Raw genomic sequence first — 27,863 nt, forward strand, 5'->3', positions numbered from 1 at the left:
AATGCTTTCTTGGTATCACAAATACTCTAGATACTACCGTTGCCTAATATGATGGGTTTTTGTATGCCTCGAAACAAAAGCTATTTTTCAAAGGAAATCTATTGTGTTTTCATAGTGTCTTTCACTCATGAGATCAATTAAAATATATTATTTGCTTGCTAAATATGGGTACCACTACGCATCTGCAACCTGAACCAGACATTTTCTTACAGTCTGTTTGATTTGACGTGTCCTTTCTTTGCAATATGTACCTTTATGCCACCACTAGGGCATTCACTAGATTTGACTGCATCTTCCTCCACGATCTGCTGGGCCTCAGCTTTATGCGCTTTTCAAATAATTCTTGCGATGTGTAATTAGTTACCATTAGGTGGGCTTCTCTGCATAGGAGAGGGCCCTTTTACTTATTAACTTAGTCCATAGGTTCTGCCTGCCTTTAAACATGTTAATTGGAAGTAAGGCAAGTTCGTATAAGGATGAAAAGAGAGTACACAAATGAACTACCCTTCCTGCATGTACCAATCCGCTCTTGCTTGAACTAACAAATCATGTTTTCTGATGGTCTCTTTTTGACATAGATTTGTATCAAGGATAAGAAAACCCTACTGCTATTACTTTCGTATTTCTATTTTTGTTAAAAAAAAAAAAAGTATGACAATTTGAACTCCTGGTCTTTCTACTCTTCCATTAGGCATGCTTTGTATGTAAACGTTATTTAAATGTAAGAACAAGTAATGTGTCCAAACGGATAGTTTCACCAAAATACTTACCTAGCCTCATCTGGTCATGTGATTTTTGGTAACCTCTTGAGTGCATACTGACTGACATAGAAGTCTCCACAAAACAAGATGCAATTAAATGAGAAACTGTTAAACAATTTTCGCGAGGAATATGCCTTTGTATGTTTGGGGAGGGTCTTTTTTGTCCAGTGCTTAATTGAATTAATCAATCCAGTTTTTCTTAGAAAAATGATTGCAATAAGTTAGCAATCAACATGGAATTTTATTTCCGTGTTGCGAAGATTTAGCAAAGTAAAGTTTGGAGAGTTGTAATTAGAAACTGTAATAGGGTCGGGGGGGGGGGGGGGAGGGGGGAACAATTGAAGAATGTGTGTGAAGGTGCAAGTGCACGTATCTGAATCTGCTGTTTTCTCTCCTTGGTACAAATCTCCCGGAACAAAAGACACTGGGTAAAACCTACGTTGTTCGTGTGCAAAATGACAACATTAGTGCATGTTGTTTCTGCACTAAATAACTTCCATTGAGACAAAATAAGGTTATTCCATTGTGACTAAGTACACACGTTGTTGTTCCATTGCGATGAAGCCCTCCCTGCTGCCTTTGAGATTGTATTAAGTAGTGTTTTTTCATCTAAAATACACTTTGCAAATATCCTGTAGAATTGTTCATGATTATTTTTCGTGGTATAAATAAAACATTCTATTGAGAAATCATTGAAAGTGTGTAAAGCGTGGCTCCATGTCTGCTATCATAACCTGGAGTGATTATCAATGTACAAGAAAGACCCTTATGAATGAGCAGGTCCTTTCTCGACCTCTTCTGATGTACTTTCTTTCGTATTTAGAAAAGTAAGAACAGTTTAGTAACTAACAGAAAAAATATTTACAAGGTTGTTTACACTATTTTTGTAAACTTAAATATCTTAGTCCTTTAGGTTCTTGTCCTAGTATCAGGACACTAATTTGCCTCCTGTTAAGTGGTCTTGTGTGCTATTTTTATGTGTCGTAAAAGTTTTTGATTTATGCAGTAAGCTGCATGTTCTAGTAGCTTAGTTAGCGTGAATTATACTGATTGAACTGCACCCATTTCTCTTCATTAGGGAAGGTTTTTGTATACTCTGTATGCATCAGACTGTACTTATGAAACGTTCAAAATATTAGGTGAAAATAAATATGTAGTTCAATTAAATGCAATCTGTTAATTTCCAAGCTGGGATGGAACCACTAGACATGGAGAGTAATTAGCACATTTCATATTTATGGCTTGGCATTGTAAAACAGTTATACTGTTTTGGTATACAATTGTAGTAAGCCTAAGAGCCACCCCAAAAGTGATTTTATTGTGAATTGAAAATATGTTTATGCCTTAAACTGATGAATAAAAAAGGGAAAATACTTGACCCTTTTTCGACTGAATTTTCGGCTGAGTTTTCTGTTAGCGTGATTATTTAAAAGTTGAAGAATACCCAAACTTTCAAAACTTTTGAAAAGGATCTCTTTAAATGCTCCACAGTCATTCACGACTTTAGGAATCCTGCTCCTTCTATTTAAAAGGTACAATCTTAGACTTTGTTAGATAGATTTATAAATGAACCCTCTGACTTGATGCCCCCTTGACCAGGAATAGAATTATACTGTTACGATTTTGTTATGATTTTGTTATGACCTTGTATGTAATTCAATTCTTGTATTAGGTGATCTTGTGTCTTTTACTTTACATTTTTTCTTCCTTTTCTTCCATTTCTTTTTCAATAAAAATGATTTGAATACAAAAAAATATTCTTAGTGTTGTATGAATTATGCAGATTGCGCTAGGATAATCATTTGTAAGAGAATTTATCAATTTTTTAACCCCTTCCATGCTGATGACGAACCCCAGCCGTCATGCACTACGGTGCTCGTGTGCTGTTGACGGCTGGGGTTCGTCACGGCCCGCCCCTGTTCGTGTTGTTTACAGCACACCAGGGGAATCGCGGCCGCATGGAAAGGGTTAAAGAGATAATTGTACTGTTTTTTTACTTTAACTGGTTTGTTATTGTTGATGCACTAGCTGATTTATTAAATCAATTAATTAGTATTAGTAGAGCCCGCTAATCACCTTGAGGGGTATCCAGGCACTGCGTAGGTGGGGCTATTCGAACAGCCAGGTCTGTTCATGGCTTCCATCTAAAGGAAAGCAGCAAACAGCCTTTAACAGACTGCAGATACTGGGCCCTTATTTAAAATATAAAACACTATGAGGGAGGGGGGGTTTGTAAGTAACATCGGGAGCATGTGCAGAGATTGAGAAAATGAACATACTGGCTGGGAGACTTAAAAAATAAAGCGAGGGACCCCAATATCAGTGTGCAACTGCTGGGTCCTTGCATAAAGTTTCAAACAATAAAAACTAGGGGTTAAAAAATTAACGGGGGTGGGTGGGGAGGTTTGAGAACTTGCACTTGCCTACTGGACCACTCACGTTTTGCAACTGCTGGATTCTAGCATAGAGAATTTAAAATAGTTAAGACAAAATAAAATTTGATATCATTAACATTCCTACTTTACCAGGTTTCTAATTTAACAACTTAGAAACCTCGTAAAGTAGGAATGTTCCATTGATGGACAAGCACAATAATAGAGAGGAAAGTCATTGTATATATTTGCAGAGAACTGAGAGACACAAAAGTCATCCAGTCACAAGCAATGATCTGTCCCAATGCCCTGGATTTGTAAATCGTATTGTAGATACGTTTTTTGAGAACAGAGAACTAGAGCGGTCTGTGGGTCAAGATTTAATAAAGAAAAGTTTCTCTAGTTGTAATTTGTAAAAAAAAAAAATTAAAAAAAAATTAAAACAATTCTCTGCACCAGTGCTTGCTCTTTATAAAGGGTTTTGAATCTCACACTTCAGTGGAGATATTCAGTATTAATTTAAGGTACGTTGTGTGCAAACCTAGTATAGCATGGAAGTAATTTCTCCCTCTTCAACCTTCTCAAACAGTTACCATTTTACCAATACAGTCACATGGAGAAAGTACAACATATAGAACATTTGAGGCATGGACTGTGGTCCTGCGATTTATGTGTAGTTGGCGTTCTGGTCAATTTTTCTTATCATTCCGACAGGTGTCAGTATAGCCTTCAACAACCCCAAGTGCAACACATTCGAGCAGAGCCTCACACCACCTGAAAGTACATACAGACCTGCTTAGGTGTTTTTTTTTATTTTTTTTTTAAGAGTAGCTGGAATCCAAAAGTGTGTTATAGGATAACTCTGCAGAATTCTGTGTTTGTGTAGTAATCTTATACCCAGGGAAGCTAGATTTGTGCTGGAAACTAATTGTAATGTTGCTCTTACTACAATTGTTTTACAAATAGTTTTAATTAAGTTTGAAAAAAAAATCGGAATCATTAAACATTGTTAACGTGTGACTTTTGGTTTCAGGGGTCCATTCAGTGTGGTGCGGCGATGTATCAACAGAGAAACGGGACAGCAGTTTGCTGTAAAAATTGTGGATGTAGCAAAGTTTACTTCAAGCCCAGGACTAAGCACAGAAGGTAAACATTGTTCGTGTGTTGTAGCTTTCTGCATTCCCACAGTAAAATGTATTAATTTGTTCATGGCTGCTTTATTAGTTTGCAAAGACTTATAAATTTGCTGTCCTTTTTTATGATGTACTAAACAAAGAATGAAAAACTGACTACTGAGAGTACTATTGACGGAGCCGGTAAAGTGGAGAAAGGATGACACCCCCTGTGTAGGGGAAGCCTTCAATAGTAACCGATCAAATAGAAAGCCAATAAATTTCCGATTTGGTAGAAAAAGCGGAAAGGGGCAATAAAGAGTAAAGGATGGTAGAATAAAAACAAACCTGAAGAAGAAAAGTGATATTTGCACCCGAGGTGGTATGCAGGTGTAGATATTTGAGGTCCTAATTCGACTAAATTTCCAGTCCTGTGAAGCTTGGGCTTCTTCACATGAGGTTTTCTATGCTTAGACCATTCCCAGTCTTAACAGTGTTTGACTGGTGGCTCCCTGATTTATCCACTGGTAAGAAATACTTTTTGTACATAAGGCTTTTTCAAGGTGAAAACCTTCATTTAGTGAACACACACTCAAACTCGCTCTTTAGAAGAAAGCCTTGAGCGATTAAATAAAGGATACAATGGCTTTTTTTCTCAGCTATTGGGGACTTTAAAAAGAAACTAGTCCACCAGAAACACCCGGTTTGATTTTCCTTAATGTATTGTTCCTCAGTGCCTCTCTTTTAAGGGGAGTCCCTCCACATTTGTTAGTGTGTGCAGCACAGAGAAGTCACTGACTGTTGTGTACGTGTTTGTTATTCAGTTTCACCTATAGTGTCATTAATATGGTTTGAGATCAACATTTCTTTTCCAGGTTCATGTTGGTCTTAACCTGTGCAGCATTGGCTAATAGGGCATGCCACTTTATATATAACTAATTCAGGCTCACTGTTTATTATCTACAATGTTGTGCTCTTTGGTTGTGTTGTGGCGACAGAATATGTAGTTTGTAATTAAAGTTACAAAATATTGTCTATTAAATAAGTTAAATATTACATCATAATTTAAAAATGTCTATAAAAATGTCCCTAATATTGTGTGAAACCATAGTGGACGATCTTCTCCAACCCTCCCCTATTTATGTATGAGAAAGAATTCCAAGTCAGATGATGTGAGCAATTAAAGCATCACTAAAGGAGATTGGACACTTAAAATGCTACATGTATTAGGGTTATACCAGCACGGATAAAGCCATGTTTTAACCAAATAGTGACGCAGGACTTTGTAGATTTTTTGTTGAAGGCATTCATCATATAAGTATATAAAGGGGGGAGGGGATAATAAGTGCTAGATTTCTAATAATAAAAACGGTAACTATTATACCTATATAGAGTGTTCTGGAGCATGAAATGTTGTTTGTGTGTAGAATGCTCCTTTTCTCTTATTCCACTACTGTAGGTTGGGTGGGTCAGAGAGAACCTGGAAGTTGAGCTGAAAACATCAAAAGCTCATAGTGGATTTTAGCTTTACCTAACTACTAGGACCCTAAATGTAACTTGGAACTACAAATGCGTTTGCTTTGTTGTATACGAATGTAGAAGACCTCTTTCCACCAATGCTTGTGTAAATAAATTGTTTCTAGGCTGCTGCACTTTACTGGTTCAGAAAAGGGGGTGGTGATGGACAGAGTATCTGAATTAAGCAGAACACTCGTACCCAGTCAACAGATCAGGGCTTGATCCATCACCGATTTGTAGCTCACTGCACCATCCCAGCTCAGAACCTGGCTACATGCAAATTAGTCTGTCCCTGGCCCAGTGCATCATGGGAACAGGGCAGACCAAACTACCAAGCCAATTCTTATACTGGAAAGGAAACAAGCTTCCGGGGACCGGTTTCTGGCATTACAGCTGTCTTCGGCCCGGCTTGCTTGAATCCTGATGGTGCAGTGAGCAAGGGACTCATGTCTGAGCATACCCTTCCACGCTTATGGTGGACAAAACGATTCAGAAAAGGGGGTGGTGAGCTGATTAATAGCCACACTACCCTTACCTACGCCGCACTCCTCCCCTCCGACCCCGGTTCACCGCAGCTGAGGCTGTTGGAGTGGAGGGCGGACCGGGCTGAGCGAGACACACCCCCTGACACGCCTCTAAAACCACTACTTAAGGCCAGTAACTCCCCCAGGCGTGAGAGAAATAGACGGATGTCCGCGCTGGTGCGAGTTGTACCCTGTGGTGTTCGTGTTTTTACCTGATTTTAAAACGCTTGTGTAAATAAATAGTTTTTAGGCTGCTGCACTTTACTGAGCGAGACACACACCCTGACACCGCCTCTCACTATATATTATGTGCATAGCAAGACCGCGCAGCGGCAGCGCGCCGAAGGCGCGCCAACGGCAAGCCTGTCTGCGCCGTTTCCGGGCCAAGGGCCACAACCCCTGACAAAATTAACCCCCATAGAAGGAGAACAATCTACTCTGCGGATGAGCTACTCCTTCTAAGACCTAAATTCTGCTGTAGCCCTATACCTCCGCTAGCAGAAACTAAAGAATGCGCAAATTGTCAACTTAAGTTTGAATACACATGCTGTAGAAGCACGACGCCAAGTACCCATATTAACACTCCTGAAATAAAATCTTTCAGGGCAGGACTTATCAACGCCCGATCACTTGTGAAACACAACTCAGAAACAGCAGACCTCATTGAGGATTAAATGCTGGATGTAATTTTTATTACCGAGACCTGGGCTGACGAAGCTTCGGACATAGACCTGCTATTAGCAATCCCGGAAGGGTATACAATAACCAGAGCAGACAGAAAAAAGAAACGAGGGGGGGGGACTAGCGATCATTGCTAGAAATGAACTTCAGATGAAGGGCTGCGAATTAGGCAGCACACCTGACTGTGAAACATTGTTCTTCAATATCAAATTAACACATAACGATACTTTCAACGGCCTATTAATTTATAGACTACCAAAAGCTAAAACCAATACCCTAGACGGCATATTCTCATCTAACAAAGATATTAAAGTCATAGACTGTCTCCCCGTCCCATGGTCAGACCACAAAGTCTTAATTTTCACTATAACTTTGGATCATATAGAGGAAACAAAGACCTCCTAAAATCATGATAAACCTACCTCTTACTTGGATTGGTCAAAATTAGATACTGCTAAACTACGAGGACATCTTATAACTCACGCTCCTACTTTGGACCTAGATAGTAACAAAGCAACTGATCAAATATCAGAATGGATATCAGCAGCAGTAAATATAGCTGCACCACTGAAAAAAGCTACATTCAGAAAAAAACAACCGTCCCAACCCTGGTTCTCAGAAACTCCAAGGACCCAGAAACGAGTTTGCAGAAAACTAGAAAGGACATGTAGATTAAGCTATGATCCGGATAGTAAAACCGAAAATAAAATCGCCCTGAACATCTATAAAAAAATGATATTTACAGCTAAAAGTCAGTATTTCACCATAAAAATAGAGGTGGCAAAATACTCTAGCCGAGAACTATTCTCTACGGTAAAAATATTATCCAAAATAAACGTAAAGAAGAACCTGCCAGCCAGTATGGAGGTCTGCAATACGCTGGGCCAGTTCTTCGTCGACAAAGTGACTAAGGTCTATGAATCCTTTAATGCAACTAATCTGCAGACCCCCTCCCTAGACAAAACAAACCAAAACGAAAACTCGATCCCCACAAAAACACCTAAAACTCCACCATTCAAGTTCTACATTCCTGAGAGAGAACAGGTCCATCAAGTAATTATGAGTACTAATTCTGGGGCATGTTCAGATTCTTGTCCACCAAAAATTTTCCACCTTTTTCCTGAACTGCTCAGTGAGAAATTGATAGAACTTCTGGGGACACATAGTGAACTCGGGTACCTACCCCGACCTCTGGAAACTAACATCAGTCTTACCGCTGCTAAAAAAAACTAACCTAGACCCAGAAGAGCCGGGAAACTTCAGGCCAATAGCCAGGATTCCCTTTTTGTTCCAAGGTAGTCGAAAAACTCCTGAACAAACAACTTGCCCAGTGTTTCACTGAGGCAGACATCCTAGACCCGTCCCAGTACGGTTTCCGTGAGGAACACGGCACTGAGACAGCCCTGTTGATGGCTGTGGAAGAACTCAGGGGCGTGCTGGACGCCGGGGGGAAGGCCGCTTTGATTTTACTAGATCTCTCGGCGGCCTTCGACGCGGTTAACCACGGCACGCTCCTGAACCGACTAGCATCAGCAGGAGCACACAAGGATGTACGAAATTTACTGGCTTCTTTCCTAGACAGTAGAACCTTCATGGTAGAACTTGGAGGGATAAGATCTAAACCCTTCAACTCACCCTGTGGGGTTCCACAGGGATCATCATTAAGCTCTACGCTTTTTAATCTATATGTAACACCACTGGCTGGAATTCTTAGGGCAGCAGGATTCCTGCCAGTGTTATACGCGGACGACACACAAATTGTTGTGTCAATCAAAAATGACAGCTCTAATACCGCAGACAAGTTTCAAAGGTGCATGACACAGGTCAGCCAGTGGATGGAGTAGAATTGCTTGAAACTGAATGGGGACATGAGTGAGGTCATGTTGCTAGGAACAAATGCAGAAATTTGGTCACCAGATTGGTGGCCGGCGGATTTGGGAAACTGTCCGTCACCCGTAACGTAAGTCAAAAACTTGGGCATCATGCTAGATAACAGGCTTACCTTTGATGCCCAAACTAACAAACTGGCGTCTACTATGTGGTTCATCCTAAAAATGATTAGGAAACTAATGCCGTACATTCCTCTGGATTCCCGCAAAACCATAGTGACCACCTTAGCCTTGTCAAGACTCGATTACGGGAACGCACTATACGCTGGGATGCAGGCTCAGTACTTAAACTACCATGCCTGCAGAACTCAGCAGCACGCCTGGTCCTGGACATCCCTAGAACTGAACACATATCACACCATCTAGATACATTACATTGGCTCCCCCTGGCAAAACGAATAAGGTTCAAATCCCTATGTCTAACCTATAAGGCACTCCAGGACAAGGGACCCTTGTTCCTCAGAACCCACCTAAAGCCATATATCCCCTCAAGAGAACTAAGATCAAGCCAGGCTAAGCTGATACAAGTTCCCAGGTTCAAACAGGCAAGATGGGGGAGGCAGAAGTTTTATACTGCATGCTGCTAAAGACTGGAATCGTCTTCCCCTTGCTATCAAAAATAGTACCTCCCTGATGTCATTTAGGAAATCAGTGAAGACATGGCTCTTCAACCTCCGCTAAATCCAGCTCCCGCGCCATCAGGACAATTTATTTATTTATTTATTTATTAGAAAGGTTTATATAGCGCGGACTTGACCCTTGGGTATCAGAGCGCTTTACAGAAAAAACCAATATAGAATAACATGAGGTAGAATAGCACGCTGTATTTTAGAGATACACCTTACGTAGACATAACCATAAATATGAAGATGTAGGTAGGTATAAATACAGTGTAACAAAACGTTCCATATAGCTATGAGGTAGGTTAGGAATCAGTCTGTGAGGTAATAAATCAAAGATGTGCTAAGGGGCGATACATTCTTACGATATTATTTGTCATAGTTAGGATTTCAAGTCTATAAAGTTTCAGTCTCTGTTTGTCAAAGATGTTATCCTAGAGCTATTCTATTTGGCACCACATTTAAGTCGTACTACTGTAGTCTTGGATCCACATTGTCTGTGCATTAGACCTCCAATAATTACAGGTAAGTGGAGAGCCTTCAGATTATCTTCATCATACTGATAGATTTTCTCCTTTCCCCATTTGATTTCCGTTTTGGCCTCCTTCTGTATCGTTGTCGGTACTGCTCTTTCTTGTCTAATTGAGTAACTTACTCATTAGGAAGGTCTTCGCTTCCCTTTTAAAGGTAGCCGTGTTAGAAATTTTCCTAATATTAGGAGGGAGAGAGTTCCAGATTCTGGGCGCTGTCCCTGAAAACGTTCTGTCATATGTTTTCCTCTTCTGGAAAATCGGTGGTCTCAACAGTAACTCCTTAGCCTTCCTGGCCGGTCTGCTTCCTCCCCATAGCTCTAATTTCTGAGCCAGGTATCTTGGTGTTTTGTGGTGGATTGCTTTTTGTGTGATACACCCTAATTTGAATTGGATTCTGGCTTCATATGGGAGCCAGTTTAGCGATTTCAGGTGTGGCGTGATATGGTCAAATTTCCTCGACCCGGTAATGAGTCTAGCAGCTGCATTGAGACATGTTTTGAGTGGTGCTGTGGAGATTTTTGGCAGTCCTGCTAATGTAGTACATCCATATTCGATCCTCGAAATAACCAAGGACTGTACTGCCAATTTGAGGTCTGCAGTAGAGATGAATGGTTTCAGTTTCCTGATATAGTTCAAGTGAAAGCGGGCACTCTTTGTCATTGATTTGATATGGGCTTTCATGTCTAGATTCTTATCTAGTGTGATTCCTAAAGATTTCGCTGAGTCCACTATGGTAGGGGTGCAGTTTAAAGCTGTGATCAAGTTGGTCCATTCTTTCACTTCCGTGCGTTTTTTTTGGTGGAATGATTAATAGGAACTCAGTCTTTTGTGCAAGGTCTCTTTCCTCAGCGCCAAGACGCCCAAGGGCATACGAGCGCTTTACAAAACTACAAATCAAATCAAATCAATCAAATCAAATCAAATCAATACAAGTCCTCCTATATCTTCTCATAGGCCATCAATTATAAGACTGGTTTACAGGCAATAATTTTGCAAGTTGGATGACAGAATGTCTGTCTTCTCCTATTCCCTGCCAAATTGCTTCATGTTGCATTGGAGGCTGCTTTCTTCTGTGCCAAATTCCAACAAAAGAAGTTAGCAAGGAAACCAGGCTCTGCAGTTTGTCCGGTCTGGGCAGGTGGTTAACCCCAGTGCATTCCTCCCTGAGGCTTGGGGAATCGCATGGCATTTTCTTACTGTCGCCATCACATGAGGGTGGTAGGAAACCCCAAGTCAAATGGGTTCCTCACCCCAGACATTTTGAGGTAGTGGTTGTAATTATGAAGATTAGTTGTCCCAGGATACCCAGCAGCATAAGTAGTTACCAGCCATTTGGTAAAATGGGATTTCAAGAGTTTCTCCTCAGTACCATGTAATTGAAGTTAATCCATATTTCTCAGCCTTGGGAAACCCCTTATATTCCCTCCTGCACAGCTGTGCATGTGCGATAAGTATGGAGCATGTTTGCCCAAACTTTATACATCCCCATAAGTAAATTGAAGTGTATATACTTTGTATGTTGAACGGTAAAAAGTGCTGCCTGGTGCTTTAAATTCAAACCAAATGGGGGGAAATTCAAAGATTAAGTCATCAACTCACCCAAACTTTGGTGAAAGCTACCCCTAAAATTTAGCTTCAATTCGGAGTGCCAGGCACTCATACACACAATTCCTGTGCCACTTGGAAATTAAAAAAAATTGTAAAGCCAGATGTGCCTTTCAGTATTCTTATACCAAACTGCCTTTAACAGACTGTAAGCACCTAGCAGACTTGGCTGGAACCAATAAAAAGAGAAAATGATGCAGGTACATGGGGGCCCAAATCTTACAATCCCTTCAGTGGAACTCCACCTGCACAACAGCAAGTCAAAAAGCTTTCCGTAAAATGGAGGACACATTGAGAATAGTCTCCCCTGTCCACCACTGATCAGGTCTAATGTGCACAAGGTGAGCCACCAGGGCAGGGCAGCAACATGACTTACTTGTTCCTTATACCCATCCTGGGGTATAGGCCATCGCCCAGTACTCTCCAGCCATCCCTGTCCTGGGCGTTTCTTTCAGTCGGACTCTAGGTGTAACCCATTTCTTGTAGGAAGCCTTGATGCCAGGTGTTTCTTGGCCTTCCTCCTTTCCTTGACGGTTCCAGGTGAGGGCTTGCCTGGTGGTGTTTGATGCTGGCCTGAAGAGGGTGTGAGCTATCCAGCACCAGCGTCTTTTTGTGATTTCTATATGACCAGAGAGTTTGAAAGCCTGCTGCCATAGTGCTGATGATGTTTGGCCAGCGGATTTGGAACACTTTCCTCAGACATGTGTTGATGAAGGTCTCTACTTTGTTGGTGGTGGTTACTGTTGTCCTTCAAGTTTCTGCTCCATACAGAAGCACCAGTTTTATGTTGGTGTTAAAAAGCATGGTATTCGTTTGCAGCATTAGATCGTTGGAGCTCCAGATCTTCTTTAGCTGAATGAAGGCAGCCGTTTCTTTGCAATTATTTGTTTTTGCCTTGACATCGGCGTCTGTGCTGCTCTGCTTGCCTGACACTATTCCGGTAAGTGAAGTCTTCAACCTCTTCCAGTGCATTGCCGGCAAAAGTGACTGCAGTTGTGCAGGCTGTGTTGGCCTCAACATCCAAAGGGGAAAAACCTAGATCCTGAGGCTAAGTTGTGTTGATGTGGCTGCCTCTTTGTTGGTCTTCTCTTGAATCTGTAGATGGGTATGGGAGAGTAGGGCTTGTTTGTCTGCAAATTCCAGGTTGTCGAGCTGCGTCCAAGGTGACAACTGGATCTCATTCTTTCTCCTTGCTGTGGATTCCAGTAGATAGGGAAAAGGCAAGAGGCGAACAACCTTGACGGACTCCGGTTCTCACTGTGAATGCTTCCATGAGTTGTCCTCCATGGACTATTTTGCTGATAATTCCCTCGTGAGAGTTTCTGATGAGTCTTATGAGTTTATCTGGCACACTATAATGGTGAGGAGTTTCCAAAGGGTCTCTTTGTCTACAATGTGGAATGCATACTCAAAGTCGATGACGTTGATATAGCGGGGAAGTTACATTCCATCAACTGATGATGCACAGTGTTGCAATCTGGCCTGTGAAGTATCTATCTTTTTGGAAGCCAGCTTGCTGGTCTCTCAACTGAGCGTCGACTTGTTCCTTCATTCTGTCAGGACGACTCTATTGAACACTTTGCCTGGGGTTGATAGAAAAGTTATTTGATCAAGTTCTAACCTGCTGAAGGGAAGCCACCAGAGCAGGACAGCCACATTGGGTAGTCAAAAATGTCTTGTTGCACTGTGCACAAATATTATAAAGGGAAGAACAAACACACTTCACTCAAGTGGCCCCTTCTCAAAATTACAGTGGAAAGGTAAAATTCAATTTTATTAAATGGTGTTGTGTAACTGTCATAAAAACTTTGTCTCATTGAATGTGTTTTTAAATGACTTTATAGATGAAAATAACACTGTGAGAGTAATACTGAATAGGTCTCAAATATTAAAAAAGTGATTTATCATCTTATATCCTAGTTTCAGTTAAATACCTTTGTTTACAACTGCTACACTTGACAAGAGCATGGCATAAACCATTTATGCAGTTGCACAGAGATAAATATTCCATTTAGTGTTGAGGGATCGACTGGGTATCTCGTGTGTTATGGCCCCTTCCAACAATCTTGCACTATTGATATCACAATGACAACCAGAACTCCTTTATGGCACTGTAGGATCACAATTTCAACAATCTTTTTTTAGTTTAAAAAGACTATGTGAAATATTCTCCATCCCTACATATATAAAATTAAATGCTTTCTACCTATTGGCAGCCATTGGTCTGACCAATTCTATTCCTCACCTAAATCTCAACCCACTCTATCTGATACTTTGAAAGATATGAGACAGTTGGAATCTGACCTCTGGGGAAAAAAAGAAATCACACAATCCAGTATCTTATGCTCCCAGAAGTTAACTTTATCAAACTTTCATCCAACGTAAACTCTACAATGAGCTCATACAATTTAGTTTGTAAATACTATAGCTCTCCTGAAAGGAGAAAGAGAGAGCTCAGAACCAGTCAACCATGTTAAAATAAATTGATCTGCAGAAAACAACAAGCTGTTCCATACTGCAAAAACCCACTGAGAGCCTCAGTCTCCCATCCTACAAACCAATCTTTTAACTTATGGAAACAATACAAACAATCCATTCAAAATGCCACATTGAGCTTTCCTCATCCATGATTAAATCTTGGCCTCTACATCCCCCCACCCACCAAACCTTTATCAAAGATATTCCGAACTACATTCTGCCTCGAAGCAATGCTCTTCAGCCATCCACACTGACAAATACAAAGATTTAATAAATGCTATCTATATCACATAAGGTACGGGGAATGGTACCAAAAAAAAGACACAAGGAGGAAAACATGAGGAAAAAAGAGAAATGGGAAGCACTACTGTTTTAAGACTAGAACCCTCACTCACCCTAGGGTGACATGCTTCCTCACAGTGTCCCCTCTTCACACTGGGACAGCAAAGTACCCAGTGTGGTCTACAACTTCCCCCATAGGAAAATAGTGGGGGGTTGTCATCCACGCTACAAGTTCTCTCTATTGTATAGGGGAGAGAAGGGCAGTGTGCAAACAAAAAATGTGAGTTAAACCTATCTCTTGGTAGGTGAGGACCCTTTTTTCTGGTACCCCCAATGGATAGGATTAAAAACGAGCACTGTGAAATAGGAATATGGATATTCTTCTATTCTATATTCTTGTCAACACTTTTCTGCCTAGATAGAACGACAGGTTCATGGCATTCATCAGGAGCAAAACTAATAGTCACTCTGCTTTTGATCAAAGAAAAAAAGTGAAAACCATACTTACACTGGTATGATGCAATCTCGTGGTACCGACATCTAGTAAGGTCCAGAAGACACTGAAAAATACAAACACAAATTCAGAACGCCACATAACATAACATTCCTCCAGCTTTTACCCCACCAGTGTCCATCACCAACACTGCAAACCAAGTGTGATGTAGTTGTTTGTCAATAAACCAATTCCATCAATCCTTACCATTTCTAACCTATAAAACTAGCTCCACCTTCATCAGTCCCTTCATGAGGTGTCGGACCTATAAGGGTATACAAAGGTGGAATTAGATGTCATGTAAAGTCAATTGCCTGGTTCCTTAGTTTTTTCAAACGCCTAAAATCACAGTAAACTTACAAAGGGTTCTTTTGGTAATACCATAAGATATTGGGGGCCATGTCTTAGTAGGACATTTATATATGTGTAAATGTCTGTTATCAAAAGCCTCTCCAAGCAGTTCCAGGAAACCCTGAACCGATAGTCTATAGGTATTATTGAGTTTGGCAGACAAAATACTTGAGGCGGCTCTTTGTAAATGTGTACCTATTTTCATCTACCTATGACCTATGTACACGTTTGCTGACGATTACCATAGAAGGAGGCAAAATGAATACTCCCTCCACCCAATCCCCAAATGAAATGGCCGGACATACCAAACCATGAATCGGGACACAAAATGAATCTCTGGTGGTTGCAAACAGTTAACTGACAAGCTTAGATCTGACAAGATTAATCTGTAGCGCTCCACCAGGCCTGCTGACTGTGGGGGAAAAGCAGCACGAAATTTCTGCTCAATCCCCAACCCTTTCATGACATATTCTACAACTTGCCTAATTAAATGCGGTCCATTGTTGCTCCAAAGGACCCAACAAACGCCAAAGCAGGGAAAGATCTCTTTTAAGAGAACTTTTGCTATTGTGAGAGCTGTATTATCCTTTGTAGCATAGATTAGGGCAGTAAGAATATTATGCACTAATTCTCCAAGCGCTATATGTGTCCCATGTGAGGTGAGGAAACCCCTTTCTTTCTGTAAGTTGCCAAAATTGTGTGCCACCCCAAATGTGTACTGGCTGTTAGTGAAAATGTTGACAAGTAAGTCAGTACTAAGCTCACATGCTCTCGTCGGTGCAATCAGTTTGGCCGCTTAGGCCGACTTCTGTGGGATGCGAGCTGTCTCAACTACTGTCGGAAGTATTGTTAAAGCATAGGCAGCAGATGTAGTGCCATTGGGTCATTTCAAACATGATCCATCAACCCATAACTCCCCATCAACTATAGAGAGAGGAGTAGCTTGTATGTCAACACAACCCTTTGTTTGTTCTTCAGTGAGAAATATACAATCATATGGTTCTTGAGATTGAGGCTGAGTAGCTGGAAATGGTAGTAGTGTAGCAGGATTTAGTGTCAAACATCTTTTCATTGTTGTATGAGGAGCCAAAAGTGTCAATTCATATCCTGTCAAGCGAGCACTAGTCAAATGCTGCGTCTTGGTTTGGTTTAGTAAGGCATCAACTGAATGGGGTATTAACAAAAGCAGTTTGTGTGACAAAACTATTCCTTCAATCTGATGTATAGATACAGCTGTTGCTGCCACCGCTTGAAACATCCAGGCAGCGCGTGAGCGACTGGGTCAAGGACAGCTGAGCTGAGAAATACGCACAAGGGCATTGTTTATCGCCGTATATCTGTGTTAACACCGAGAGAGCACAACCTTCCCTCTTGTGTACATAGAATGCGAAAGTCTTAGTGTAGTCTGGAGTTCCTAAAACTGGTGCAGAACCAAGGAGCTGGGCCTAACTGTTGGAAGGCACTCTGACATTCAGCAGTCTTAGTGAAAAGGGCCTACAAAGGTTTAATAATGTGCGAAAAACTGGGGATCCACTGCTTACAGAAAAAAGTAAGGCCAATCAGTGCACGGACATCCTTCTGAGTACGGGGCACAGGAGTATCTAAAATGGTCTGAATGCTGGTGTGAATGCACGTCCCTCCTTAGACAGGAGGTGACCTAAATAGGTAACCTGCTGTCTACAATAATGCAATTTCTTTCATGAGACTTTGTGTTTATGAGAGGCAAGAAATGATCACAATAACAGTGTTCCTTCTTCACACTGCTCAGGAGTTTCTGCAGCTAACAAGATGTCGTTGACGTATTGGATAAGGGCCTCCCCTTTTGGTACAGGAAAGAAATCAAGCTGTCTTTTTATTAATGCCTGACTGTAAATGCTAGGAGACTCTGTATAGCCCTGTGGAGCTCTGCAGAACCGGAAGGATCTATTTTTCAACGTAAATCCAAACAGATAACGGCTTTCAGGGTGAATGGTTATTGAGAGAAATTTGTTTTTCAAGTCGATCACCGAAAATGTAGTGGCAGTGGGAGGGACCATAGTGAGAAGGGTTCTGATATCAGAAACTACCGTGGCTGATCAGGGCTGAGCGGGGAAGAAAGTAGCAGGGCAAGATGCTCATGGTCCTGCTCTAATGATGAACCAACGTCTTCTCTCTCCTTACCTGTGGTTCTGCCTGGCTTCTGCCGCAGCCATTTGTAGGCATGCAGCCCACATGGAGTTAGTTTGTCCCTCTCACACATGTAAATGGGTCAGCACTCAAGTGCACACACCTACCTGCGCCCACAGACCCTCTCTCTCACACTTTTGTCAACAAGCTTTTTTCCTAGTTAAGAGACTCAGGGACCCATGTTGAAATGCAAAAGCAGCACACCATGTGACTGCCATCACATAGAGAAGGGTTGTGATATCAGAAACTACCGGATATTGGGGCAATACAATTTTATTAACTTCCTGCAGATCAATAATGAATTTGTAAAGTTTTTGTGTCAGTGTCTTTTTTCAAAATGGGAAGGATAGGGCTATTGCAAATATTATAGGGGACTTCTTCCACTACCCCCATTTTTATCAAAACCTGAACACTGTGTGCTAATGCTTTTCCACCTACTCTGGAAATGTTGTATTGTGGCAAACAAGGCAGTGTGACACCTTTCCTTACTTGAATATGCACAGGTGGAATAACCATTTGACCCACGTCAATTTCTGATGTGGCCCACAAGGTACAAGGTAGAGATGCCAGAACGGCATCCTCATTGATAAGACAGGACCTCTGAACCATTGGATAATTGTCATTCAAAATAACACGCGCACCTTCCGGAGAACAACTTATTGTAGCACGAAAATATTGAAGCATATTGGTAACCACAATGTTGTCCGGCGTGTTAGGTGAAAGCAAAAATGGACATGCTGCAGAGAATTTGTCAAGTCTGAATTCAAGTGGCTGTGATAGTGGGCTAGGTGTAGGTGTTCCATCGAATCCTATCGATGTTATCATTGTATCGGACAGGGGACCCCTAGGAACCAATCTTTTAGACATAGCTCTATGGGTAGCCCCTGTGTCAACCAGAAACCGATCAGTAGATCCCAAGACATTTACATTAACATATGGACCCATTTGATCTACTGGCACCTAAACGGGCCCCTTACCCCGTCCTAGGCATCCCCATGCTTAATCGTAATCTGAAAGTGCATCAGCAGACTAATTCAACATTTGGCATTGATTTTGTCTCTCAAAAGTATTAGAGTAATTTGGTCCTTGTTCAACTGCCTCAAACCTGGGATGAGCGCCTGCACCGACTGTGTTTCCTGAATTTCCTGGGCGTCCTCTCATACTGCTCCTTCCCCACTGGTATTGCTGACCTCGCAAAAGAGGGCACCCAGAACGCCAATGCCCAGTCTCTTTACAATAGGCCCACTGATAAGGAGACAAATTTGCTAGAGAAAGAGGGAGCGCTCCGGGTGTATAAATTGCACGTCTGCCTCTTCCACCTCCCTAAATGGTGGACCATATACTTGGGCCATCATAACTTTTGTCTTTAACCTTCTTATCTTCCCTGCCTTTCGTTTCCTGTTCCTGTTGCTCATAATATTGGGCCATGGTCAAAAGGGAAACTGGAGAGGACATGGTCCAAGAACTCTCGCTAGCCTTTAAGTGACTAGCTATTTCCGGTAACATATTTGTCAACAAACAAATGCTTACCCGTATCATCGGCCAATGACTGGCCACTAAAATCATGGAATGTCGCCTCAAATCTTGAAAAGAAATCAGAAACTGACTCATCCTGTTTACAAGATGTTAACATAGTCCAATTTATTTTCTTAAGGTGTATGAGAACCTTCAACTTAGTCACAATAGCTTTAGGAAGATCTAATATCTCCTGTTGAGGTTTCTGAGCAGGTTCCCTGTACGTATCTATTCTTTCTAATTTTGCTCAGGTTTCACCAAATGCCATAGCGTCATTTATTTTGCGAATTCTCCACATGTCAGGGGGCAGTATAAGCCCAAAGAACATTTCCATGTCTGACAAGGTCATAGTACAAGAGATGATGGCTCCTCCACCTCTTCATAGAAGGCGGCGGGGTTTTTCCGAGGGTCGGGCATAGCAGTTTTAAGAGCCATAACATCTGCTCTGCTCCAAGGAGTATAAACCCAATTATAAATAAAATATCCCTTTGCATCATCAGAAGTCTTATCATTTGTTCCCGCACCCTTCGGGGGAACATACAAGGGTGCGGCTTTACGCATTGGTTTCAAAGTAACTTTATTACTGACGGATTTGCCTTCTTTCACCGGAACATCTGTTTTCTCCGCCTCGGATTGAACTTCTTTAACTACTTTACTCTTTCTAGCTAATTCTTGCTCCTTACGTAAATGTAATGTTTCATTTCGTAATTTAACTATTCGTCTAAGCGAATCAGGTATATCTGAAAAAAGGTAAGCCCCATATACTAACCGCTTATAATAAACGTTTAGATCAGCTGGTTCTGTTTTGTCAGAAATATGCCGCCAACCATATATTTCCTCCCAACAGAACTTTTCTACGAAATATAACTGTTCTATATCTTTCCAAGGTTGAACCATATTTATGAGGATCGTGGCTGTAGTAGTCCGACGAGCTTCCTCTTTAGCAGTGCTTTTGAATGTATCTTTTTCTGCTTTAGTCAAAGTAGAGCGAGTCTGTTGCCAAACTTGCTTGTCTTTATCTTTGCCCTCTGAGGAAGAGAGCTCCTCATCAGAAGCCTCATCCTCAGGGTCACTTGGAGCGGGAAATTTATAGGGGGGTGGGGTCATTCTAATAGGATGCAATCATCCTGAGGCGTTTTAAGTAGTGGATAGATAGGGGGCCTAATAGGATACTGGCCATTTACCGCTAATAAACGTTCTCTATCTTCCTTTTCTATTCTTTCCTTCATTTCTTTGTCTTTTAATTCCACCCCTTTCTGATATATCGTCTTCCGCTGCTCTTTCTCTGCTATAGCTTCCGCTCTATTTGCTATTTCTCATACTTCTTTATCCCACATATCTATACAATCAAACCTATCCTGTCTACTCTTTCTTTTAAATAAACACTATTCTACATACTGAACTTTCTTAAAATCGAATGACCCATTCACAGGCCATTGTAAATTAGGCTCTTTCTTTGTGTATTTGTTTCACAATGAACCGTACATTATGGGACAAATACCTTATTTAATATACATCTCTCTATTTGACGTCTGTTCTTGATGAGCTGGCTGACTTTGCTCTAAAGTATTCTTGTTACCACAAGAGCAGCAACACCACTTATGGAGTGTGCTGAGAACAGGTAAGTTTTCACAAGTATATGTAAAATATTACTACTCCAAACATATTGCAAAAGGAGAGAAATGTCTACATTACTTGCCTTCAGTCTTTGCAAAGAATGAATACCAAACCAAGCAAATCAAGAGTGCCGCTTTAGCGACCTTACCAAACAAAAGTCTCCAACTCACACCTGCCGATCTCTGGTCGACCTAATGATCACTGCAGAATACGCCAAAGAAAGCCCAAGTTGAGATCGGCCACCACCCGGAGGGTCAAATCGGGAAAACCGGAATAGTCACGTCGACCTGCAAAGACAAGGGTCTCCCCATGCACTGTGCATCCTCAGTAATATTTCGATCCTCCATTGAGACGACTCCTTTGGACGGCCGTGTCTCCAATGGGGCCCACACAGGCCGGACGCCAACTGTGGAAATGTACCCAAAAGTGAGCACACTGGTGCAGGGTCACCCTCTTGTCCATGGGTCCAAAGACTAACAAAAGAGAGATCGGCACTGAAGCCGAAGTAAAACAACAAGTTTATTAATCACTCATGAGTGGGACCACGTACACATAACACTCAAGTGTTGTAGGAGGAGGTACCCTGAACTCACTAACCCATCGTCCTTGTATACAGTTTTGTTGCGATGTGCGCAAATGGACCGAACTGGAAAGAGCAAGTTTAGACACAGAAATAGCTATGGCAAACAAGGACAGATGGATGACCACTTGGTCAGCAAATAGGAACGGGGAGCATGAATGCTTATGGTAGCAGTAAACAATCGATAGCCTCTAAGACCAGGTGTACCAGCAGCTATAAACCCCTCCAGCAAGTACATTGCTGAGCCATGTCAAAAGAGGTCAACTAACGTTGATGACACAAGCAGAGTGAAAAGGTGAACAGCAGAGGACGAAGGAAGCTAAATGTAAGCCACAGACAAAATGGCTGTTGCTTATGCTAATACAAAATATTACTCTTTTCCACAAGTTCACCCCATCTTGCTGAGCTATTGACCATTTCCAGAGGCTTAAGCTAGTCTTCTTAGATATCATAACTAACCTGTAGATCTCTCTCCCTCAGAAAACTCTTGAAGATACTCATTTTTTAGGTTCACCTTACCTGTAACTATTTACTAACTTACTATTGCCTTGTTTCTCCTTAACGTTTTATGAAATGCCCTCTCAGTTACCCCTCAGCGAATGTTTATTATTTTACCAAGGTGCAGTGATCTATGCATGTACTTTGTGTCGTTATGTTCTTTGCTGTAATGTAAAGTACATTAATAGCACTCAGTGCAATTGTATTATCATAATGTTAATAAGAAATGTTACACAATTCTGCACCGTAGGATCCTCACTAATGGTTATAAACGTAGAATATTCCAACCTACATGTAGGAAATCCAGTACACTTCTTTTGCATAGCATAGTAGAGAGCCTCATGGGCAGTAGACATTTAAGAGTAAGTAATTTATGACACCTTCATAAAGTTAAGCAGGAAGATTTTGCTGAGTTTTTCTCACTAGAATAGGCAATTTAGATAGTAGTAGTAGTAGTAGTAGTAGTAGTAGTACAAAAGATTATTACATCACCTATCTGAAATATGATAGCTGCTTATGTGAGAAACATATGCCTTCCAGTGTTTTAGGTGAGAAAAATAGCGAAAAGGAATACCTGCTATTAAGCTATAACACACCAGATCAAAAAGAGGGCACTGCTACTTTGAGGGATGAGCATCCTCTCTCTCCCAGCAAGCACTGTACTGGCAGTTTGTCTCCCCGCCTCAGTTCTTTTTTCTGGCTTGTGCCAACTGAATCCTAGAAAACTTCAGGAAGATTTTCTCCTGCTTTAAGCAAACTTTTTTTTTATCACAGCACCTTCACTTCTTGTGAAGTGCCCTTCCTGTAGAAGGAACAAGGCTGCTGTAGAGCCTCACTCTGTCTGTGTAGTATGTTTCTCACCTACACACTTGTCAAATCTTGTTGGTTTTGTCAATAACTGTCAAAAAGAACATTCAAAGATATGGAATGAATATGCTTGTGAGGACAGTTTAAGGACCTGAAGGTTGAGGAGGGGACTAGGAGACACAGGCGGCAGGTTACAGAGAGTAATTCCTCTACTGAACCTTTGAAATCTCCAAGGATGGACTCACTTGTGTAGATACAAAGAAAAGAGGCTACATAAGCACCGGGGGCACCACTTCAGGCACTCCTGAATGTATCACTGGAGCATGGCGCACTGTGATGGTGAACAAGATCTGACAATGTAATCAGCGATTGACAGATCTCCGTTGAGGTGTTAGACATAAGAAATAATGCGTCGCAACATCCTATATCACTATTGAAGTTTATGCCTTCAAATACATCAAGGTCTAGCCATTCTGTGCGCACAAAATCTATCATTCTCCATACCGCATTCATCTTTACTTGAAAAAATGCTAAGAATTATAATTCCTACCACTGATCCTAAGCACGGCGCACTGATGCCTTTAGCACTACCATCTAAGTCAAAAATGGTTGAGAAGAGCGCATCTGTGTCACCGGACAGATGCCACTGTCTGTGCCACCTGTTAAATCGATTCAAGTTGGTCTCCTCCAGCAATAACTGAGAGGGGTAAAAGGAGATGATCTGCTATTTTTTTGCCATCTCCATTGCCTTAGTCAATTTTTGAGTTTTTTTCAACATATGCTCCGAGTTACCCAGCAACATCTCCTTTGCGCACATGTCCAGTAGGTGACATCACTACTTTCCAAGATGTACTCAGCAGCAGTGGTGCAAATAAACTAAATATAGAACTGGAAGTGCCACAAACTCATATCTCTGTGGTCTCGAAGACACTTCAGGCCAAGGGAGCTCCCAGACCAATTTTGCCTCTAGGTCTAGAATTAGCAGAATCTCGCCTACAACCATTAAAATTAATACACTTGGACTGCTAACGAAATGAAAGGCATCAGAAGAAAATGGTCCTTATTTTAACTGGGAACCAAATCCCAACTTGGTGAATAAGTCGGTGGTAATACATTTTTATTTTAAAGGTTTTATATAGCGCTGGCTTCACCCTGAGGTATCAGAGCGCTTTACATTGGCATAACAATAGGAAATGGATTACAAAACAAATAATAGCGAAATGAAACATCAAGATATGGTAGCCTGAGAGAAAACAGAATGAATAACATATCTTGATTAGGATACACCATGAAAGGATGAAGCTATTTACATTACAACATAAGAACGGGAAAATTCAAATTAATGAACAGTAAAAAGGAGCTAGACTCACTTTTGTCAAAAAGGAAGGGTTAGGCGAGTGTGGAGGAGGAGGGGTGGACAATATGTAAGGAGGGAGGTGAAAAGGAGGGGGACACAGGTGTTGAGGAGGGGTAGGGTGTAGGTGTGGAGCAGGCGTTGGTAGAGAACAGGAGAGGTGAGAGAGAGGAGGAAGGTAGGGTATTAAACAAGGAAGAGATTGACCGACCGGTATGGAAATAGAATGATTAGGGACCCCAATATTTAAGGAGCAGGTGCATTTTAAGGTCTTTTTTTAAACTGACGTATGAAGGGTTAAGTCATAGGTCTTTGGGCAAGGCATTCCAGATGCTGGGGGCCTTGCCAGAAAAGGAGCGAGATTTTAGCAAAGTGGGGACGAGGAGAAGAGAGTTAGTGCTTCTCATCAGTCGTGCACTGCCAGCCTTTTTGAGTTTGTTTGAAAGGTAGAGTGGGGTCTTTTGATGGAGGGCTTTGTGCGTAATGCAGGCTAATTTATAGGAGGGTCTGCCTTCAATAGAAAGCGATTTAAGGGACTTTAGAGACGGCGAGATGTGCCCATAACGTTTGCAGTCAGTAGTAAGCCTAGCCGCCAGGTTTAGGACAGATTTGAGAGGGGCCAGGTGAGCTTTGGGAGAAGGGCATTACCATAGTCGATTTTAGAAAGAACTAGGGATTGCAAAACTGATTTGAAATCTACATCTGGAATAAAGGATTTAATTTCTTTGAGATGTTGGAGCGTAAAAAGTGCTTCTTTTGCTGAGTTTTTTATATGGAAGTTGAGCGTAAGCTTCCGATCGAAGGTAATGCTGAGGGATTTTTGTGATTCGAAGAGGGAGAGCTGACAGTTAAGGGTATTGAGGTCAGTGACCCATGTTAGGATGGGGAGAAGGCTGTTTTTAGGAGAGAAAAGAATGATTTCAGTTTTATTAGGATTAAGTTTGAGATGGTTGGAATAGAACCAGGATTGGATATTGGACAGGGCGGTGTTAAGGTGCAGTACATCAGCGTGGGATTTAATTTTATAGTACAGTTGGGTGTCATCTGCATAAAGGTGATAGTTAATACCGGCTTGTTTGAGAATGAGGGTAAGGGGTTTCATGAATAGGCTGAAGAAAGCAGGAGAGCGGATAGATCCTTGGTGGACACAGAGGGAGACCGGGGTGGAGCTATATAGGCAGGTTGGGATTTTTACTTGTTGGGTTCTGTGTTTGAAGTAGCAGTTGAACCAGTTGAGGACAGTGCCATTAAGGCCAAACTGAGATTTAAGTGTATTGAGTAAGGTTGAATGGTTAACTGTGTCAAATGCCGCAGAAAGGTCAAGGAGAATGAGTAAGCAGATCTCGCCATTGTCTAGGGCAAGGTGGATGTCATCCACTATATTTAGCAGTGCTAATAAAGTGCTGCAGCCTTTACGGAAGCCGGATTGTAGGGGGTCGAGTAGGTTGTAAGTGTCAATGTGCTTATCCAATTGCTGGAGGGAACATTTTTCAAGGGCTTGAGAAAGAATGGGGAGGTTTGAGCTAGGACGGAGGCCGTTTGGGTCATTCGGTTCTGCCTTAGGGTTTTTTGGAATGGGCGTGATTTGTCCGAGTTGGAAATACATTTTAAAAAAGCACCACCTGCTCCTGAAATATCGGTGTCCCTTGATTTTGAGAGCAAGAAAATCAATGCTACAGGTCGAAAAGTGTGAGATACTTTTGCGATTGCTCTTATCAGTGCCAGCGATGCAGCCTTATTGGGCAGGTAGGACATAACATTATGGAAATCCCTATCCTCTGTTGACCTTCCCAGAGAACAAAAGCAGGATTTCCTGGAAAACAATTACTGAACAATCTGGTGGATAATTCTTCAGTGGACTCTTCAGATTTGAAATCTTCTCTGTTCTGTCATGGGATTTCTCTTGGTTATGAGTAGCAATAGTTGAAAATTATGAACCTTCCATTCCCTGGATCGGTATTGATTGGTACTCAGAGAGACAATGAGATGGAAAGTGTGGGAAAAACAGAAACCTTGACATCTTTGGGCCTTGAGGAAAAGAAAAGCTTCTTTTAACCACAATATCATCATTGAGACTACTGCCTCCAAGCCAATTGGACATTCTCCTCCGTGGGTTTTTTGTCAACATGAGAAACAGCCACTACTGCAAGGCCTGAATCAAACTGAATTTGAGAGGAAGCGGCCAGTAGCATCATCAGTGATCCTCCTCATTTGGAAATTCCATAAATCAGTTCAAACAATGAAAGTTCCACTTGTAATGTTTGTACCACTCTGATGGAAGAAACACCTAGAAGAGTGGAATAGAATTTCTGCAGAAAAGTGGCTCTCTGAACTCATTGACATGTACATTCCTAGCAAAAAGTGTGACAAAACACATGCTGTGCACTTAGGGGTTAACATCTCTCTTACAAAAACAAGCAAAATAACCTGTTCCTCCATTACACCAAGGAAAAGATTTTGATTACTTTGTTTTGGCTCCCAAGAAAGAATGTCTACCCATCTTCGATTTGAAGCTAGCCAACTATAACTTAAAAATACAAGGCATCACTGAGTACTACCTATATAAAACTCTGTTTTTTAGATACTTGCCATTATGTCATGGCCTGGACTAACACTTAGATGCTCTCAACAGTTTCCTTGAATACAGCCCGCTAGAGGCCACAATCCTTATGGGTCCCATACATAAGTTAGACCTATCCATAAATATACAAAATGTTGGGACTGGAGGGATGAATGTATGTCCCCTAGGACTCTGATTATCTCCACATCACTTAACTTACTTCCCTGAGACTATTGCGGGCTGGAAAGGTTAGGTTCACTGACATGTTATAGATGTTCTGAGACATGAGTTCAGTTCTTTCATGTGGTATGAGAATGCCTACCTGTCAAACAGTATTGAAGGGCAGTGTTTGTATACTTATCAAAGGATTCTGGAATTCTGATTGACCCTACTCTACAAGTGGTACTGCTGGGCATCATAGAGAATATTGAAAGCACCAGAGATCATTACTCTCTGTTGGGGATTAGGATAATACTCCCTATAAGAGACATAGCTAAACCCTGGAACTGCCCAACCCAGCCTTCAATCTCCTGCTGGCTAAATGTGATGGACTGGTGTGCCAAACTAGAGGAAGTAACCTATGTCGCCACTGGGTGTCCAAGAAAACATAAACTGTATTGTGGAAGTGGCTGACTTATTTTGTGCTGGGCTAGGGTATGCGTGATTTCATGAGGGTTATGTGTGTATAGAGTCTGTTTTACATTATGATGTTGGCCTTACACCAGATTTATCCTTAACTCACAAAAGGAGATTTGGTGTGTTCTGTGGATTTACAAGACATTTATTTTCATATCCACATAATACTTGACGTTCAGAGTGGGGAAACCCGATAATCAATTCGAAGTACTCCCCTAAATTCTGCACCACAAACATTTTCCAAGTTCATGGCAGTTATGGCAAACAATTTACGTAATCAAAAGATTTTGATATAACCAAACCTAGACAACGGACTAATAAAAGCATAATCACCAGAACAAGCTTAGCAACATTTAAAAACGACAATATTCCTTTTCCGTCTTCCAGGTCCTCCGGTTAACTATTGGAAATCAGCAACAAATCCTTTCCAGATTCTGAACACAAAAATATGATGTGTCTCCTTTGGGGGACAGAGTTTATACTGTTTTTTGTTTTTTTTGGAAGGATCAACCGCTGCTTTAAACTCCGACTCCTTCAGTTCTCCAGATGTCGTCCCTGATGGGGTCAATGGCCTTGTACATTTATCTAATACCCAATGCACGTCTCCTTAATGAGACCCCTTTAGTCATCCATGGAAGACCAATGGATTCAGGATCACGACAATTGGGCCGATAGATAGCAACTGAGTCCACATGCTAAAGAATCGATCAGATAGCTGTGAAAAACAAGAAACCTTTTGAAAGCAGTTCCTTTCCTCTAAAGCCTACCTTCTCCGACCAAAACGATAAATTTATCCCCGACAGGCTTGGAAACTAACCTCCAGAATATAACAGGTTCGAGTCTGTGACCTAGGAAGCGGCAACTTTACCATATAAGTGCACTGGATCTCAAAGCAGCTCATCTCACTTTGA

At 41.5% G+C, this 27,863-nt stretch overlaps 1 protein-coding gene across 10 annotated transcripts in view; it reads left to right on the top strand.

The window, feature by feature from the left end:
- Positions 1 to 27,863, top strand: part of CASK (calcium/calmodulin dependent serine protein kinase) — a 1,261,401-nt gene that overhangs the window by 79,578 nt on the left and 1,153,960 nt on the right. For all 10 annotated transcript variants that reach the window (XM_086934112.1, XM_086934115.1, XM_086934119.1 and 7 more), the window contains exon 2: positions 4,167 to 4,279. In XM_086934112.1, the coding sequence (XP_086790238.1) occupies positions 4,167 to 4,279 (113 nt within the window). The remainder of the gene's footprint in view (positions 1 to 4,166; positions 4,280 to 27,863) is intronic.

This window comes from Lissotriton vulgaris, chromosome 8 (genome assembly GCF_964263255.1).
Source record: "Lissotriton vulgaris chromosome 8, aLisVul1.2, whole genome shotgun sequence".
NCBI classification, from domain to species: domain Eukaryota; kingdom Metazoa; phylum Chordata; class Amphibia; order Caudata; family Salamandridae; genus Lissotriton; species Lissotriton vulgaris.